Source organism: Maniola hyperantus, chromosome 22 (assembly GCF_902806685.2).
Source record: "Maniola hyperantus chromosome 22, iAphHyp1.2, whole genome shotgun sequence".
In the NCBI taxonomy this organism is placed as follows: domain Eukaryota; kingdom Metazoa; phylum Arthropoda; class Insecta; order Lepidoptera; family Nymphalidae; genus Maniola; species Maniola hyperantus.
In genome coordinates this window covers 11,615,367-11,635,893 of record NC_048557.2, presented here as the reverse complement: position 1 = coordinate 11,635,893, position 20,527 = coordinate 11,615,367, and the positions used below count along the sequence as shown (strand labels likewise).

Sequence of the window (20,527 nt, the reverse complement as noted above, 5' to 3'; positions counted from 1 at the left end):
ATTAGAGTTGATATTCCTGTTTTTAAAGGAATAAGAATATAGAATAATAGGAATATAATATATAGGAATATCAAATCCATAGAGTTGAGATTTAATTGAATTTTAGTTGTTAATTACAAGTTGCATTGCTGTTGATCAATTTATAATCATAGAATCATGTCTGATGCTGAATTAAGAGAACTTATGGTGAAACGCAGCTTGATAAAGGGACGCTTAACTAAATTTAAAAATTTTCAAACTCATCATGAGTCCTTAAAGTCAGTAGACAAGATAGAACAAACTAGATTAAATATCCAGCTAGGAAAAATTTATAGCTTATCTACCACATTCGAAGAAATACAAAGTCAGATAGAAGTTTTGAATTCGACAGAAATAGATCAGGAACTTGAGGAGCGTGACTCCATTGAGCTCGAATTTGCTAGCTTGATTGCTACAGCCCAACAATTTCAAAACAAGTATAATCAGGCTAGCAATCCTAATGTACAACTAGACGGTTCCTCTCATTGTTGCCACGAGCAACCGGGTATAGGCTTCAGGCCTCCTACCTTACAGATAGGAAAATTTGATGGGAGCTATAGTAAGTAGCTCGAGTTTCGCGACCTATATTGCTCTCTTGTCCACAACAACAAGCGAATACCTACTCCGATCAAGTTTTGCTATCTTAACTCCTATTTGGAAGGTGAGGCCTCACGGGTAATAAGTTACCTTAAAGTCACAGATGCCAATTACAACTGTCCAGTTTACTGTATCAAAATAACTACTAAATGGAACAAAGCGTGGGACTTGCTGTGTGAGAGGTACGACAATAAGCGTCTGTTAATCAAAGGCCACTTAAACTCTTTGTTAAGTTTCGATATAAAACCAAGCGACACCGATAAAGTTCTCAGGTCTATTGTGGACAACATTAATAAGAACTTGCGAGCACTTTCAAGCTTAGGCGAGATCTTGTCGCACGTGCAGAAAGCGCCATAATTCTTTGATTTGCAGTAATAGCCAACAACTATCTCCTCAGGACAGCACTACCACTGCAACTAGAACTGCGTCCCCACCTGCAGCATAACTCACAGTTAACTTAGCTAGAGATAATGTTAAAAGGATTACTCTTCTGTCCACAGCCTTGGTCGAGGCGGTCAACCCATTCAACAAAAGAACTGAAGTTGTTCGCATTTTACTCGACTGTGGTGCGGAGTCCAGTCTCATTTCCAAAGGGCTACAAGATAGACTAAAGTTACAATCGTCCCCCATGGAACCTGTCAATTTAATAGGGATAGGCAATTTAACTTCTCACTGTACAAACGAACTCTGCTCGTTTCAATTGAAATCTATGCACAGTGACTATGTAGCAGAGTTGACTTGCCCAGTACTACCTGAGCTCACAGGTGATATCCCGAGGTTATCAATCAACACAAACAATCTCAAATTTCCTATGGATGTTCAGCTAGCCGATCCGAGTTTTTACAAGCCGTCACCAATTGACGTGCTGGTCGGCGCTGACCTATTTTGGCACATAGTAGGATGCGAGCGTCAATTATTAGGTACAAACAAACCTTATTTAATAAATTCAGAATTCGGCTGGATTTTATCTGGTCCTATTAACTCTTGAACTCGCCCTTCTAACATAAGATGCAATTTTCAAGTTTCAAGTCCCCAATCAGATAATCTCGACAAGTTGCTGAATCGATTTTGGGAGCTGGAAGAACTCTCACCTAAGAAACTATTGAGCGAGGATGAGAAGATATGTGAGGAACACTTCCAGGCTCATACAACTCGAGACTCCTCAGGTAGATTTTGTGTGAGGTTACCCCTCAAGGACACTCTCTGACTGCTTAGGAAATTCATACATAACTGCTAAGAAAAGGTTTTTCAATTTAGAGAAGCGTTTTAAGGCACAGCCTGAACTTAAGACTCAATACACTGAATTCATCAATGAATATCTCAATTTAGGCCATTGCTCTATTTTAAATGTGGCAAGACTAGAACCGTCCTATTTTTTATGTCACCACGCTGTCTTTAAGCAACAGAGTGAATCGACAAAGTTAAGGGTCGTTTTTGACGCTTCGTGCCCTACATCATCGGGTTTTTCGGTTAACGACTTGCAGTACGTAGGCCCTACAGTACAAGACACGCTCTTCTCCATTCTATTACGTTTTCATCAACACCGCTACGTGCTGACGGGTGACATCGAAAATATGTTTCGTCAGGTCATTGTGCACGAAGATGATCGTAACTTGCAACTAATTCTATGGAGAGACAATGAACATAGTCCTCTGCAAACTCTGAGACTCAATACAATAACGTACGGTTTTGCGAGCGCTAGCTATTTGAGCACTAAGTGTTTATGGCGTTTAGGCGAGGAACGTGAAGACGACTTGATAAAGACAATCATTCAGCGGGACTTCTATATGGACGATTTGCTAACTGGAGCCGATACGATATCAGATCTACATCATATCTTGGCCACAGTTGTTTCGGTTTTACGCTCAGGTTGTTTTCCGCTGCGAAAGTTTAAATCTAACGAGCCTTCAATTTTCGAAAGCGCTGTCATAGACCCATTAGAAAATTTAACGCTAAGCGAGTCCACCAGCACTTTAGGATTGCAATGGAAACCATCCACTGACACCTGATTATATAACAAAACGATTAATATTATCGCACTCATTCAAAATATTCGATCCCTAAGGCCTTATATAAGCCCTTGTACGATCAGATCCAAGATCCTTATGCAGGAGTTATGGCGTCGTAACATTGATTGGGACGAACCAGTCCCTTGTGATTTGCAGGAAACTTGGGATGATTTGAAACAGGATCTGAACAAGTTAGAACTTATTGAAACTCCCAGATTAGCTCTTTGCTGCTTACCTGTTACCCTGGAGCTTCACTCTTTTTGCGATGCGTCGGCTTTAGCGCACGGTTGTTGCCTCTATCTAAGGTCCGTCGACAGTGACGGACAAGTGGTAGTCAGACTGCTCTGCGCCAAATCAAGAGTCCATCCTAGCAAGCCGACTACGATTCCTCGGTTAGAATTGTTGGGTGCCCTACTAGCTGCTCGGTTGTGCAAGGCCGCTCTCGAGTCACTACGCTGCACGATTTCACGTAGCGTGCATTGAAGTGACTCCAGTGTCGTGTTAGGCTGGCTGTACACCAACCCTAGCAAATTAAAAACATTCGTTGCTAATCGAGTCTATTTAATAAGATTGATACGAGCATTCGCTTACACTTTGCGGTTCATACTTCATACATAACGCTAAAAATCCTAAAGCCAAACGAGTTGGACCTTTAACGGTCCAAGAATTAAGCCAATCGTTCATCTGTATTTGTAAATTCGCTCAGCTCCAATCATTCTCGAACGAATACCAAGCTTTGATTAAAAGGCGCGATGTTTCAGCTCAAAGTAACCTTAAATCGCTCAGTCCTTTTGTAGATGAGCAAGGCGTTATGCGCGTAGGTGGTAGGCTAGAACATTCAAATTACGATTACGACAAGAAGCATCCTATATTATTGCATTCAAAGCACCATTTGTCGTATTTAATTTTTCGATACGAGCATATTCAGCAAATGCATGCCGGCCCTCAGCTATTGTTATACACGGTGCGAAACTATATCTGGCCATTAGGTGGAAGACAACTAGCACGCCGCACGGTACGCGATTGTGTACGGTGCAGACGTATTCAAGGAAAAACGATTACGCCTTTAATGGGTCATCTTCCATCACAGCGTACTTACAATAAATCAAAACAATTTTATGCCAAGAAACCCGATGAAACACAAAACCTGACTAACGTGTCGCACGTGTCACAAAACGATGTATCGCAAATATTACTATCAACTGCAATTGTAAAGGTGAAAACACACGATGGAAGTTTTGTAAAAATGAGAGCCTTGATTGACCAAGGCTCCCAAATATCACTTATCACTGAACATGGGGCGCAAAGTTTAGGTATCAAGAGACAACATTTTCAAGGAATATTTGTTGGCGTCGGAGAAAAGGAAAATAATTGCAAAGGAATGCTTAATATCAATTGCCAATCGATTTATAACGAATTTTCATTTAACACAGAAGTTTTTATCAGCCTCGGGGTAGCCTGATTCCCTAGAGGCCGCGTCCCCAGGTGGCGGATAGGGGGGTGCTCGATGGAGGGTAACCTCCATAGGGTAGGAGGGAAATAAAATACCTCCCGCGGACCACAAGGCCGGAGATGGATACTCCGTTATCAAACCCCGCATGTAGGCTTCTTCGACATATTTGGAGCATAGGCTGCGTGCGTGCTGGGTTCTCAGGGTGGAGTGCTCAGTAGGGATGGCGGCGGATGAGCCCCTAGCGGGCCAACGGCGGCGCCCGAGCCCCGTAGTGGGTTACACCCTTGGCGTCAGGTGGCAACCGGCCGTAAAACACAAGTCAACTACAATATTTATCATGAAAAGGCAAAAATTAAAGAACACGAGGAATACTAGGGCGTCCCCCTTAAGCGACGTTGGTGATGATGGAACTGCGAAACATACTAGGGCGTCCCCCAAAAGCGACGGAAGAGCTAAACAGCAAAGCACCGTGACAATGTCCGAACTACGTATTGCTAGTTGGAACATTGGCACGATGACAGGACGCAGTGCTGAACTAAGCGCCATCCTAGATCGACGTCGCATCAACATCTGCTGTGTGCAAGAAACAAAATGGAAAGGTTCAAAATCACGACAAATCGGGAAGGGATTTAAATTTATATATTACGGTACTGAAAGTGGAAAAAATGGGGTTGGGATTATTCTAGATCAACATTTGAGCCAAAAGGTAATAGAAATAAATAGAGTGAGTGACCGTATCATGTCTGTTAAACTAGCCTTGGAAAACCAAACCTGCCTCAACATTGTTTGTGTCTACGCGCCACAGGTCGGCTGCCCTGAAACAGACAAACAAGACTTCTGGGAAGAATTGTGTACACACATGAATGCTTTACCGGTTACTGAGCAAAGAATTATCTGTGGAGATCTCAATGGGCATGTGGGCAATGACGCAGATGGGTATGAGGATCATCATGGGGGCTTTGGTTATGGAACTCAAAATAAAGAAGGAACCACAATACTAGAATTTGCAGCGTCTCTAAATCTAGTAATAGTAAACACATTTTTTCAAAAGAAAGAAGAACACCTAATTACATATAAAAGTGGAAAGTCCAAAACACAAATTGACTATATAATGACAGATAGAAAAAATCTGAAACAAATTAAAGATTGCAAAGTTATTCCAGGTGAACCTTTAACATCACAACATAGACTACTATTAGCAGCATTAAAACTTAAACGACAAATTAAATATAGAATACCGAGAATAGAGAGGATAAAATGGCGAGAACTTAATACAGAAAAGGGAAAGAATTTTAAGAATAAAGTACTTGAGTATTTGGGTAATGAACGCGACTCTCCCACAGTAAACTGGACTAAATTTCATGATGCCTGTATCGCCCAAGCAAAAACTACACTGGGTATTTCCAAGGGTCCCCTGCATAACGAGAAAGATGCCAAATGGTGGAACAACAACACCAAAGCCACTGTAGCCGAAAAGAAACGCCTATTCAAGAAATGGCAAGAGAGTGGTACCGAGGAGGATAAGCTAGAGTACAAAGTGGCGAAAAAGATCGCAAGAAGATCAGTTGCGATTGAGAAGGAAAATGCAGAGTTGGACCTTTATCAACAGCTAGAACTAGCTTCAGACACAGAGGTATATAAAATAGCTAAACACAGGCATAATAACACGAAGGATTTTAAGACTACAAAATACATCAAGGACAGCAAAGGCACGCTACTGACATCCGATAAAGATATCTGTAAAAGGTGGTACGAGTATTATCATATACTGCTGAATGAGGAGTTTCCCAGACAGACTGAAATGGAAGAACCAAGAACACAAGGGCCCATAAATCAAATCACTATCACGGAAGTCAAAAAGGCCATTCTGAAAATGAAAAACCACAAAGCCTGCGGGCCTGATAACATACCAGCCGAACTATGGAAATCCCTGAAGGCAGATGGGGAAGTCTGGCTAGTTAATTTGTTTAATAACATCCTAACAACTGAAGAAATGCCAGATGCCTGGAGAAAAAGCATACTTGTCCCCTTCTACAAAAATAAGGGAGACGTTAGAGAGTGTGGAAACTTCCGGGGGATAAAACTCACATCACACACCCTTAAAATCTGGGAACGAGTGCTCAGTGAACGTTTAGCATCTATAATCTCCCTAACGGAAAACCAGTTTGGTTTCACAGCTGGAAAGGGAACCATGGATGCAATTCATACAGTAAGACTGGTTATGGAAAAAGCTAAAGAAAACGGTCAAAATCTCTGGATGGCATTTATAGACCTAGAAAAAGCCTTTGACCGTGTGCCAAGGACATTGATATGGCAGGCGCTCAGAGCGCACAGTATACCTGAATGCTACATACGCATCATTAAAGACATGTACAACAACGTCCAAACCTGCGTCAGAAGCGCAGCCGGTATATCTGACAGCTTTGATATAAAAGTTGGCGTTCATCAGGGCAGTGCACTAAGCCCTCTGCTATTCAATGTAGTCATGAACTATCTGACGGCAAAAATCCAAAAACCAACCCCATGGAATCTCTTGTATGCTGACGACGTAGTTCTTATATCTGACAGTGCGCGAGAGCTGCAAGAAGACCTAGAAAAATGGAGAGAGTCGCTGGAACAAAATGGCTTGCGCATAAGCAGGACGAAAACCGAGTATATGTTCTGTAACTTCAATCCCAACGCTTTACTGGACCCGGGCATCACGTTGGGAAGCACGGCCCTCCCTAGAGCTAAAACATTCAAGTACCTAGGATCCGTTCTCTCCGAGGATGGCTCTATAGAAGCGGACGTAACACAAAGAATGACATCTGGATGGATGAAGTGGCGTACTCTCACAGGGGTGCTATGTGATGCTAAAATGCCAATAAGAACTAAAGGCAAGGTCTATAAAACGGCAGTACGACCAGCATTACTGTACGGGAGCGAAGTTTGGGCAGCTAAAAAGACCCACGAGCAGAAGCTACACACCACCGAAATGCGTATGCTGAGATGGGCGGGAGGAGTAACACTCAAAGACAAAGTACGAAATGAATATATAAGAGGAAGCTTTAAAGTTGCACCCATAACTGATAAAATATCAGAATCAAGGCTCAGATGGTACGGACACGTAATGCGTAGGCCCGACGATTATGTAGTGAAAAAGTGCCTTTCCATGGCTACAAGAAAGAGGGGTAGGGGAAGACCACCAACTACCTGGATGACAAATGTCCAAAGGGACATGAAACGCCTCGGCCTCAACGACGAAGACGCGAACACGCGAACTACATGGCGCCACGTGATAAAAAAAGCCGACCCCGCGTAACGGGATAAGGCGAGGTCAAAGAAGAAGACAGAAGTTTTTATCACAAATAAATTGATCAGAAATTTGCCAAACATATCATTTGAAAAACCTACGTGGGAGCACATCCAGAATATCAATTTAGCAGACCCGGAATTTTATTGTAGCAGACCAGTAGACATACTATTTGGAGCAGATATTTATTCAACTATCATGTTAGGAGGTATCATAAGAGGGATGAATCAATCACAACCCTTGGCCCAGCAAACTCAACTGGGATGGTTATTGTGTGGAAATATGAAATCATATCACTGCAACGTCGTTTTATCAAACATAGACAATATTCAGAAATTTTGGGAAGTAGAAGATATCAATGAGTCATCAACATTATCAGAAGAAGATCAAGAATGTATCAATCATTATATCTAGACAACAAAGCGAAGAGAAGATGGAAGATATCAGGTCGAGTTGCCATTTAAACAGAATTTTGAAGAAGAGCTAGGAAAATCGAAAGAAATAGCAATTGCTCAGTTCAGAAATATAGAAAGAAAAATGAGCAAAGATCCTACCCTATCAGCTGATTACAAAGCATTTATCAATGAATACAGATCATTACGTCACATGATACCAGCAAAAATTTCAAGTGAGGTAGACTGTTACCTTCCTCACCATGCTGTACACCGTGCTGACTCAGCAACTTCTAAACTCCGAGTGGTATTCAACGGATCATCAAAAACGTCATCATCAGTAAGCCTGAATGACGTCATGCACAAAGGCCCAAACTTACAGCAAGATTTACAATCACTTTTAATCAAATGGCGGCAATACAAATATGCTTACACTGCCGATATAGAAAAAATGTATAGGCAGGTTTTTATCAGTGAAATTCATCAAAGTATCAAAAAATTATATGGAGGGACTCGGTCACCCAACCGATTCAAGAATATCAATTAACAACTATAACTTATGGTACCAAGGCGGCACCGTTTTTAGCTATGATGACGTTAAGACAGCTGGCCGCTGACGAAAGAAAAAATTATCCTGACGTATCAAAAATTGTAGAACAGGCATTTTACATGGATGACTTAGTTCATGGGTCCCATACTATCGAAGAAGGTCAAAATCAGGTATCACAGCTGTGTAGCTTATTAAAATCAGGAGGTTTCACATTACGGAAGTGGTCGTCTAATGAAAATCAACTATTAGCACCTATCATGGAAAATCAAAACAAGGAGAACATAGTATTTTATTTCAAGTCAGAAAATACAGGAAAAACATTAGGATTACTATGGAATTGTTTGGAAGACAAATTCACTTTTCAATGCAGCATGACACCTATATCAAATACAAAGCTAACAAAAAGAATATTATTGTCTGAAATTTCTAAGTTATTTGATCCGATAGGGTGGTTGGTGCCTATTGCGACCACATTAAAATTACTTTTTCAAATGATTTGGAAGGAATGTTCTAAGTGGGATGACGTCATATCTCAAACAGCAAAATCAGAATGGATGAAAATTAGAGCAGATTTGGAAAATATCAATCAAATTGAAATATCACGTTGGGTAGGAAATACTCAAAATAATATCATAGAATTTCACGGATTTTGCGACTCGTCCTTGAAAGCGTACGCCGCCGCTATTTACGTGAGAATCAAAAAGGAATCAGGATATCATGTTACACTACTGACAGCAAAAAGTAAATTGGTGCCTATTAAAAAGACAGTATCATTGCCTCGGTTGGAGCTGTGCGGAGCTCAGCTGTTAGCTAAACTAATGAACAAGGTCATCGAATGTTATCAAGAAAGCTACCATATCAAGATTTATGGTTGGAGTGATTCGATGGTGGTGCTCGGCTGGCTGCAAGGAGAGACTACTCGTTGGAAACCGTTTGTGGCGAACCGAGTAAAACAAATCAAAGACATTATAGCACCGGAAAAATGGCGTTATGTGAAAACAAAAGAAAACCCGGCGGATATTGCTAGTCGCGGTGCAAACATATCACAGTTAAAAGGGCATACAATTTGGTGGAATGGGCCAGAGTGGTTACAAACCTTATCTATGGATGATTTTAACACAAAACCAATTCAATATTCTACGAATCATGAAATAAAAATAGGTCAAGCAAATATCATTCAAAAGGACACAAGCAGTAATATTATCACACACTTGTTAGAAAAACATAATTCATTCATAAAAATATGTCGTATATTAGCATGGATACAGCGAGCATTGACATGCAATCTGAAACCGAAACCTACCTATATCACGTTACAAGAATTGAAACAATCAAAGTTGAAAATAATAAAAAATGTGCAACATAGCGAATTCGCAAGCGATATAGAACATTTACAGAAATTTAGCAACTTAAATAACAAAAGTAATTTATGGAATTTATCGCCATTTATCGATCAAGATGGAATCCTTAGGGTAGGAGGACGCTTAAAGAATGCTGACTTATCATATGAGATGAAACACCCGATTATCATTCCACATAATCATAGATTAACGCAACTATTAATTATTGAAGCGCATCTGTTAACCTTTCACGGGGGGCCAAGATTAACACTATCAAATTTAAGAAGAAATTATTGGGTGATTGGAGGAAATAGAGCTACTAAGAAAGAATTAAGGAAGTGTATCATATGTCGGAAACATAATCCAGAGATAAAATATCAACTCATGGGAGATTTACCAGGGTCACGCACGGACCCAGCTCCACCGTTCTACCACACCGGCGTGGATTATACTGGATTCGTTGATGTGAAGGCCAACAAAGGCAGAGGAATCAAAACAACTAAAGGATATATCGCAGTGTTTGTCTGTATGGTTACGAAAGCCGTACATCTGGAAATAGTATCAGATTTAAGTAGCGAAGCTTTCTTAGCCGCCCTTCGGAGGATGGCAGCCAGGAAGGCGGCTCCTCATCATATTTACAGTGACCAGGGGTCAAATTTCGTAAAGGCCAATAGAATAATTCAAGAAGAATACCAAGAACTACAAAAGATTTTTAATGACCAGTTCTATCAAGAAATAACAAGCATGAATATCACCTGGCATTATAACGCTCCGGCATGGCCAACGGCCGGGGGACTGTAGGAGAGAACAGTGCGTAGCCTAAAATATCATCTGAAAAGAACAATCGGGGAGCAGAAGTTAACATTTGAAGAATACTCCACGCTATTATCACAAATTGAAACCTGTCTCAATTCGCGTCCTTTATGTGCGCTATCAGAGGATGTAGAAGATCTCGATTTTCTGACACCGGCACACTTTTTATCAGGTAGAGCAAACTTAACCATCATAGAAACAAGTCATGACGCGCGAACGAGATGGCATCTTGTAAGCAAACTGCAGCAAGACATTTGGAAGAGGTGGAAAACAGAGTATTTAAGTCAATTATCAGCTAGAAGCAAATGGTTCAAACGACAGGAAAATGTCAAAATAGGAGACGTGGTGATAATTAAAGAAGATAGTTTACCAGCAGGAAAATGGGCAATGGGTCATGTTACGGAATGTAAGGGTGGTAAATTGGGCGGAATAGAAATATACCCGGATACGGAATAATCTACCACCTTACAAAGATTAGAGGAAAAAAAAATAATTTACTTTACTTGATCTATCTACCTAGTTAAGAATAGAAGCTAGCCGTCGACTCCCTTGTAATGTATATGAGGTGTTATAAATGAAATTTGCTAGACGTTAGGCAAAATTGTTTTTAATGTAACCTTTACCGGGGTCGCTTAATACATAAGGATGGCTAATAATGCTTAGTTATTCTAGCTTAATGCCAAGACTTAATTTAGATACATTAGAATGCCTTAGGTAGATAGTACATAAAATCTATGTTTTAAATTTAAGATGCCATTGGCATGGAATAGACAATGACACAGTAAAATTCATAAAATTGTTTCAAAATAAAAGCTCAGTAGTAAAGACAGGGTTCTTACTGTACACATACACTAAGAAGGTTCACTAAACTGTTGCAGGATACAAACATTTGCTTACTTGTAGGTGCGAAGACTGCAAGGTAGCTGGACGGCATCGGCCAAGATCCAAAACTCAATTTATTTGATTCTTCACAACCGAAATGTTTCATTACAAAGATTTTCACCAAGTCTTATCCATAGCAATTAAGTTGTCAACGTGAATGTGCAAAAGAAATAAATACGAAAACCGAAAACGCAAACGGAAAACTAAAACGGAAAACTGAAGCTAAACGTAAAACGTAAACGTAAAACTAAAACGGAAAACTGAAGCTAAACGTAAAACGTAAACGTAAAACTAAAACGGAAAACTGAAGCTAAACGTAAAACGTAAACGTAAACCCTGTAACAAAGAAAAACAAGATTATAATTTGTGCTGTGTGAAAATTTCGACACGTGGAATTTTCCCGATCAAACACAACTCACCTATTGAACTCCTGGCCACCAATGGTTTTCAGAAGTCCACCCACAACCCATTATCCTCATTTATTTGGGAAGTTAAAATAACTGGAACTGAAAGAAATCATGAGATTAGGATTTTCTCTAACCAAACCGCCATTTTGTCGAATCCACATTACTTGATTTTTCACTCACCATAACTGATGAAACATTGAAAATACGTTAGGATGACTAAAATTTATGACTATTGTATTTTTCCAGGCGAAGCCATGGGCGAAAAGAAGTGAGATTTTCCTGGAACGAAAAAAATTCGTCTTCACATGTTGACTCCAGGAAAATTCTAAATCTCAGCAATCGGTGTTGCCAGACGCAACCCGAGTGTTGCCGCTCTCAGTTAGTTTGATCATAAAGCCAATTCATTTTTGAATATTTGCGGAACCTAAGGATATATTATAAGAACCGTTTTGTTAATGACTTAACAATAAACAAATGATATTATGGTTTTATTTAATTATTTTGTTTTATTTTTACGACAATTGACAACGAAGCAAACGCCATCTATTGTGGCTCGAATGAACTCTGAACATCGACCCACGCGTAGTTCTGCACCTTGATGCTAGGTGGCACCAACATACTTTGAACAAAATAGATTTTAATTAAAAGCGAAACGCTAATTAGTAGTTCAAAATTTACAACGTCACAATACTTCCCCTCCTACGAAAAGGTTCAACAGGTTGAACCACGCTGCCCTCAGCGTCATCCAACAACTACTAACAATTTGCCTGAAACAAACAAACAAAAAAAAACACAGAAGTTACGCGTGAACGCACATCTACTACTAACAAGGAAAATTGTCTAACAAAATAAATATACTGAAAACAGTGTAAGGTTTTATACATTATACTTAACTACACAACCCTAACTTCTAAAAAGAATATATACAAAAAAACTTCATGGTGTCTAAGACACTTGAGTGGAAACATCTTGGCATCATTCCTCAGCTGACTGATAGAATGCGTCTAGGCCTACGGTGGTTCACTCTTTTAAACTACCATCGTAATATTTGTTACTCAACAAATACGGAAAAACTGGTTGTGAACGGGTCCATCTGATATGGCAACCGTTCTCTATCCCATTCGGAAAAATAAAACCGAATCAAAATCGGAATATGAGAAAAAAAAAAACGAAATAACTCTCCTAGAAAATAGATCTCGGAACGGAATCGGAAAAATAACAGAAATGATCCGTTATCTAGAAGGAAAACGAAAACAAAACACAAAACCCCCCCTTTTCGTTATCCCCAAAGTACGATATTTGCATTTTTACTTTCTCAACCGGTTGGTCTACCACAAGCATTCCAATCATCACATATTCATCCCTACATACATCCACTACATTCCTCCTCAACTGAACCATGGTAATGTAACTGTTAACTCAGAACATCACTACACTCATTCAAATTCCTAATTGAATATTGATAACTTAAATATTCAAACAGTTTAGACCAAACTAAGTAATGGCAAATATCTACTTCTTAATATCCTTAATATGCCAAGTGCCTATTGGGTGGTTGTCAGCTACTCTAACTAGTTCGTAAACCAAAGGTGACAAAACCTTGACAACCCTGCACTTTTCATACTTAGGTGCCAGCTTAGCTGCGAAAAAATTTGTAGCGTCGCTTTGTGGATAGGTCTTTTTCCACACTATGTCCCCAACAGAATAGCTTGCAGACCTACGCCTTAAGTTGTAATGCGTTGCATACTCTGCATGAGCCTGAAACAAATTTCTCCTAACCTGACCAAATATGTCCTCCAAAGTTCCAAACTTACCTGCGTATTCCTCCCTTGGAATTCCGGCCTCGTACTCCTTATCCGTGTCCTTATAGAAGGAACCATTTAAGACCGGTTCTCTAGCGTGGACAAGGAAGAACGGGGAGAATCCAGTGGATTCATTAACCGCACTGTTTATGGCGAACTGGACCTTGTACAGGTTTTCGTCCCAGGACCTGTGGTTATCTTTCACAAAAGCGGCTACAGCAGTCATAACAACCTTATTGTACCTCTCAACAAGGTTAACTTGCGGAGTGTACAGTGGTGTGTAGTGTAATTTCGGAATATTATAACGCTTAATGAGATTACGGAATTCAGATCCTGTAAATTGGGACCCATTGTCCACAATCACAGTCTCTGGAACACTATGGTTCAAAAATACAAAATTCTCTAGCGCTTTAACAACAGCGGCACCTGTGGCACGCCGTAACGGAAACAACATTGTATATTTCGAAAAACAACACGTCACCACAAAAAGAAATGTAAATCCTGATTTAGACCTAGGCAAAGGTCCGACTAAATCAGCCGAAATGACCTGAAAAGGTCTCTCGCAGACTTTAGGCTTCCCTAGCAGACCTGGAGTGGCTGATGTCGTGTGTTTATACGCAGAGCAAGTATCACAATTCTTAACGTACTCAACCACGTCCTTATACATACCACGCCAAAAATATCTGAGGGATAATCTGCGATGAGTTTTGAACACACCAAAATGACCTGCCGTCGCATCTGCATGGTTTTGTTGCATAATTCTAAGGATGTCGTTCTTGTGGACTACCTCTTTCCAGTCGAACTCACTGAGAAGCTGGTATTTACATTTACTGTAACGATATAGTTTATCGTTCAAAATACTAAAATTCGGAAAATTTGCTGGATTGATTTTACAGCCATTAAATGTTTTGTCATACCAGTCATCTACCAAAACTTGTTGACTAGAGTTATCATTACGATCACCAACTACATCTACGTGTATGAGTCTCGACAAGGTATCCGGAACTACATTATCACAACCCTTCCTATGTTCGATAACAAAATTATACTGTGATAATCTACAACCCCATCTGGCGAGTCGTCCTGAGGGATTTTCTAAATTTAAGAACCACTTTAGGGATGCATGGTCTGTGATAATTGTGACTGGCTTGGAACCAAAATAAGCCTGAAATTTCTCCACTGCAAAAATCACAGCTAGAGCCTCGCGTTCCGTCGCGCTGTAATTCCTTTCGTTTTTATTTAGGCTCCTACTGACATACGCAATGGGATGATCGCAACCATCGGTTTCTTGCGTTAGCATACCGCCAACACCATATGCAGAAGCATCACAATGTATTTTGAATGGTTTTTCAAAATTCGGTACCGCAAGAACAGGTGCGGTTACCAACGCATTCTTCAATGTATTAAATGCTACCTCTGCCTGTTCGCTCCACTCAAATTTAGGTGCGTTCTTTCCTTTACTCGTTAGTCTATTGAGTGGTGCAGCGATGGTTGAAAAATTCCTAATAAAGCGCCTGTACCAAGAACAAGTGCCTAGGAAAATCTTTACCTCCTGTGCAGTTTTTGGGGTCGGAAAGTTCAAAACTGCGGCAACTTTTCCAGGATCTGTGCGTAAACCAAATTCATCCACTATATACCCTAAATATTTCAAAGAGTTTCTAAAAAAATTACATTTTTCAAAATTTATGGATAGTTGAGCCATTTTTAGTTTATCCAGAACTCTGTTTAATAAAATTAAATGGGTTTCAAAATCAGCAGAACAAATAACAATATCATCTATATAACAAAATACTATTCCATTTTCAATATCACTACAAAAATTTTGATTAAATAACTGGTCCATTAACCTCTGCTGTCGTGCTGGTGCACCGCATAGGCCAAACGGCATGACTTTAAATTTGAATAACCCTCTACCAGGAACTGTAAAACTGGTTTTTTCCTGAGAGTCGTTAGCTAACGGAATTTGCCAGAAACTTGAACTTAAATCAATCGATGATAAAAACCTTGCCTCTTTCAAGCTATCTAGAATTTGTGGAATGTACGGTATTGAGTATGAATCCCCCTTTGTCACTGAATTTAATTTCCTGCAATCTAGGCAAAATCTCCAGTCTCCATTTGCCTTTTTCACTAAAATTGCTGGGTTATTCCAAGGGCTTTCACTCGGAGTAACTACGTCCATTTCCAGCATCCTATCTAACTCTTTACTTAAAGCTTCCTTCTTTTCGGGAGAAAGTGGATATTGTTTTATTTTTATTGGCAAGGCATCACCGGTGTCAATAACATGTTCAATTAATTTTGTTCTACCCAATCCAATTTTCTCTGAAGAAATATCTAAAAATTTATTTACTACAGATTGGGCTAATTCTTTCTGTTGAGATGATAAGTTTTCAAAAGAAGTGATGGTATGAATTTGTTCATTATCAATCGCACAAATATTGTAAAATTGAGAAGGTGCCTTAATTAATTCTAAATTATCAAAAATTGGGCGGAATAGAAATATACCCGGATACGGAATAATCTACCACCTTACAAAGATTAGAGGAAAAAAAAATAATTTACTTTACTTGATCTATCTACCTAGTTAAGAATAGAAGCTAGCCGTCGACTCCCTTGTAATGTATATGAGGTGTTATAAATGAAATTTGCTAGACGTTAGGCAAAATTGTTTTTAATGTAACCTTTACCGGGGTCGCTTAATACATAAGGATGGCTAATAATGCTTAGTTATTCTAGCTTAATGCCAAGACTTAATTTAGATACATTAGAATGCCTTAGGTAGATAGTACATAAAATCTATGTTTTAAATTTAAGATGCCATTGGCATGGAATAGACAATGACACAGTAAAATTCATAAAATTGTTTCAAAATAAAAGCTCAGTAGTAAAGACAGGGTTCTTACTGTACACATACACTAAGAAGGTTCACTAAACTGTTGCAGGATACAAACATTTGCTTACTTGTAGGTGCGAAGACTGCAAGGTAGCTGGACGGCATCGGCCAAGATCCAAAACTCAATTTATTTGATTCTTCACAACCGAAATGTTTCATTACAAAGATTTTCACCAAGTCTTATCCATAGCAATTAAGTTGTCAACGTGAATGTGCAAAGAAATAAATACGAAAACCGAAAACGCAAACGGAAAACTAAAACGGAAAACTGAAGCTAAACGTAAAACGTAAACGTAAAACTAAAACGGAAAACTGAAGCTAAACGTAAAACGTAAACGTAAAACTAAAACGGAAAACTGAAGCTAAACGTAAAACGTAAACGTAAACCCTGTAACAAAGAAAAACAAGATTATAATTTGTGCTGTGTGAAAATTTCGACACGTGGAATTTTCCCGATCAAACACAACTCACCTATTGAACTCCTGGCCACCAATGGTTTTCAGAAGTCCACCCACAACCCATTATCCTCATTTATTTGGGAAGTTAAAATAACTGGAACTGAAAGAAATCATGAGATTAGGATTTCTCTAACCAAACCGCCATTTTGTCGAATCCACATTACTTGATTTTTCACTCACCATAACTGATGAAACATTGAAAATACGTTAGGATGACTAAAATTTATGACTATTGTATTTTTCCAGGCGAAGCCATGGGCGAAAAGAAGTGAGATTTTCCTGGAACGAAAAAAATTCGTCTTCACATGTTGTCCTCAGGAAAATTCTAAATCTCAGCAATCGGTGTTGCCAGACGCAACCCGAGTGTTGCCGCTCTCAGTTAGTTTGATCATAAAGCCAATTCATTTTTGAATATTTGCGGAACCTAAGGATATATTATAAGAACCGTTTTGTTAATGACTTAACAATAAACAAATGATATTATGGTTTTATTTAATTATTTTGTTTTATTTTTACGACAATTGACAACGAAGCAAACGCCATCTATTGTGGCTCGAATGAACTCTGAACATCGACCCACGCGTAGTTCTGCACCTTGATGCTAGGTGGCACCAACATACTTTGAACAAAATAGATTTTAATTAAAAGCGAAACGCTAATTAGTAGTTCAAAATTTACAACGTCACAGGAAGTACATCCGGGACAGGATGGGCTAGTGAGAGTAGTAACTTTAAAGACCAAGAATGGGTTTATAAAAAGACCAGTAGCTAAGATATCACTCTTACCCTTAAACTGGACAAAAGAAGAATCATCATCACCATAATATCAAGAAAGATAGAGAAAACATTGAGATGCTCGATATGGCCATGTCACCAATATCAAAAATGTGTGTAAAGTTTAGTGTGTAAAGTGTGTACTAAAAAAGTGTGTAAAGTGTTTAGTGATTATCAAGAAGGATCAAAGTGTATAGAGACTTTCAAATATCAATTTAGAGACTTTAAGAATCAACAACGTTAGAGACTTTAAATATCAAAAAAAAATGTATATCAATTCATTGCCTTTTTGTCAATTGCTTTAGCATTCTCATTATTATCATTTCATCTCGCACCCTAATCTCGCGGGCGGGAGCATGTTCGGGACACTGTGTGCACCGAACACTGAACTGTGCGGCGTCAGCAGTTTACGCAATCCTCGTGCTGGCGCCTAGCAGTTCACAAAGACAGTGCACCACCGGCCGCGCCGCGAATCGCACTCATCATATCATTATCATATCAATTATCAATTAGTATCATTAAAGGAGCTATCGAAGGACATTATCGTTATCATTTCTATCATTAACAACCCCCACAAAGTTGATGTTCCAGAACCTCCAAGTTGATGTTCCAGAACCTCCAAGTTGATGTTCCAGAACCTCCAAGTTGATGTTCCAGAACCTCCAAGTTGATGTTCCAGAACCTCCAAGTTGATGTTCCAGAACCTCCAAGTTGATGTTCCAGAACCTCCAAGTTGATGTTCCAGAACCTCCAAGTAGACCGAGCGCTGAATCTCCGCGCGCCTGATCTTGCACATGGATCCCGAAATTAGTTATAATTTGATTTTTTAGTCCAAGGGTGGCCCCCTTTATTGCCATCTCTCTCTCTCTCTCGGTACACTACACTCAATAAATATGTCCTCACATTTTATTTGGTTCTGGCGTCTGAATTGTGCACCACAAATATACCTCTACCACTAACATCCGCAACTGTTTCAGTCCGCCAGTCGACATCCACATCACTCACCCCGGTACGCCGTTGTGGTGCAGGGCGGGCGGCGCGGCGGGCGGCGCGGCGGGCGGCGCGGCGGGCGGCGCGGCGGGCGGCGCGGCGGGCGGCGCGGGCGGCGGCTCGGGGCTGAAGACGGCCGCGAAGTGGTCGAGCAGCGCCTCCACCAGCACGTTGTAGAACTTGAGCTCGAGGATGGAGGCGACGGTCTCGCGCTCGGCGCGCAGCAGCGTGGGCCCGAAGCACACGGCGAGGTTGGACGCCGTCATCAGGTTGCGCTCGCTGCGCGCCGCCACCCTGCATCGGCATTGTGAACGTGCAATTAGAACGTAACGTGTATGTACAGTACAACACGTGGCAGCTGGTGGTGGTGGTGGTTACCTGCACAGATGCGCGAGCACGAGGCGCAGCATGTCGCGGTTGCGCGGCGGCAGCGCGTGCACGAGCGCGTGCAGCGCGTGCAGGCGCGCGGCGCGCTCGCTCTTGGCGGCCAGCAGGAAGGCGTGGTGCAGCGCGCGCGTCAGCAGCGGGTCGGGCAGCGCGCGCAGGTAGGCCTTGAGCGCCGACGTCAGCGTCTTGCTCTCCCACTCGGCGTCCAGCGCCGCGGGCAGGCTGCGCGCGCGCCCCAGCGCCACCAGCCGCGCCACCTTGGACGACACGCCCGCCACCCTGCGCACACCGACCACTCGCTCGTATACAACTGTGTCGTCATCGGGCGGTGGGTGACGTCACTCACTAGCCGTTACCTGTAGAGGCCCTGCTCGTCGAGGCCGCGCGCCTCCAGCGCCGCGATGATGCGCCGCACGAACGCGAACCCCGCGTCGTCCAGCGGCCACGCCTCCTCGTCGCCCGTCGCCGTCGCCGTCGCCGTCGCCGTCGCCGTCGCCGTCGCCGTCGCCGCCGTCGGCTTCGCAACACACACATGCGTTTTACAATTTCATTTAAGAGTTTACCTACACTTTAAATAAATTCCGCTAAAAGAGGACTTGGCGAACATACGCTAAAAAAGTATTTTAATTAGTATATATAATACTAATTGAAATATTTTTGAGTTATTCGAAGTTGAAAGTAACAATTTTTTGACGAAAAAATTGTCTTTTTTAAATAGTTTTTGCGAATAACTTTAAAAATATGCATTTTTTCAAAAAAAAGTGTAGAGAGCTAAATTGTAGCTTTTAAAAAACAAAAGCAATGCTTTTTATAAATTTTCTACAACAAATACGAACTGAGATACAGCAAATTTATGCTTAGCTTTTTTCGTCAAATGTATAAATTGGAAGATTTAAAGCGAAATAACGAGAACGAACGTACGAGAAATAACGTTTGTACAGCATGTCGCTCACCTGTCGGTGCGGCGCGAGCGCGTCGAGCGCGCGCAGCCAGGCGGCGCGGTCGCGCTCGCCGAGCGCCTGCAGCGTGAGCGGCGCGCGCTCGCGCTCGGCGGGCACGGCCTCCCAGCAGAAGCGCCGCTCCACGTCCTGCGCCGCGCGCGCGGCTATGCAAGTTTGTACAGCATGTCGCTCACCTGTCGGTGCGGCGCGAGCGCGTCGAGCGCGCGCAGCCAGGCGGCGCGGTCGCGCTCGCCGAGCGCCTGCAGCGTGAGCGGCGCGCGCTCGCGCTCGGCGGGCACGGCCTCCCAGCAGAAGCGCCGCTCCACGTCCTGCGCCGCGCGCGCGGCTATGCAAGTTTGTACAGCATGTCGCTCACCTGTCGGTGCGGCGCGAGCGCGTCGAGCGCGCGCAGCCAGGCGGCGCGGTCGCGCTCGCCGAGCGCCTGCAGCGTGAGCGGCGCGCGCTCGCGCTCGGCGGGCACGGCCTCCCAGCAGAAGCGCCGCTCCACGTCCTGCGCCGCGCGCGCGGCTATG

The 20,527-nt window shown here is 41.7% G+C and overlaps 1 protein-coding gene across 1 annotated transcript in view; it reads right to left on the bottom strand.

Annotated features, from left to right (window-relative positions):
- Positions 1-20,527, bottom strand: part of Graf (GTPase regulator associated with FAK) — a 60,904-nt gene that overhangs the window by 19,528 nt on the left and 20,849 nt on the right. The window contains exons 16-21 of the mRNA XM_069506023.1: positions 20,371-20,505; positions 20,248-20,323; positions 20,007-20,188; positions 19,410-19,570; positions 19,045-19,332; positions 18,682-18,960 (exon numbers count right to left, since the gene is read on the bottom strand). Coding sequence (XP_069362124.1) covers positions 18,682-18,960; positions 19,045-19,332; positions 19,410-19,570; positions 20,007-20,188; positions 20,248-20,323; positions 20,371-20,505 — 1,121 coding nt within the window. The remainder of the gene's footprint in view (positions 1-18,681; positions 18,961-19,044; positions 19,333-19,409; positions 19,571-20,006; positions 20,189-20,247; positions 20,324-20,370; positions 20,506-20,527) is intronic.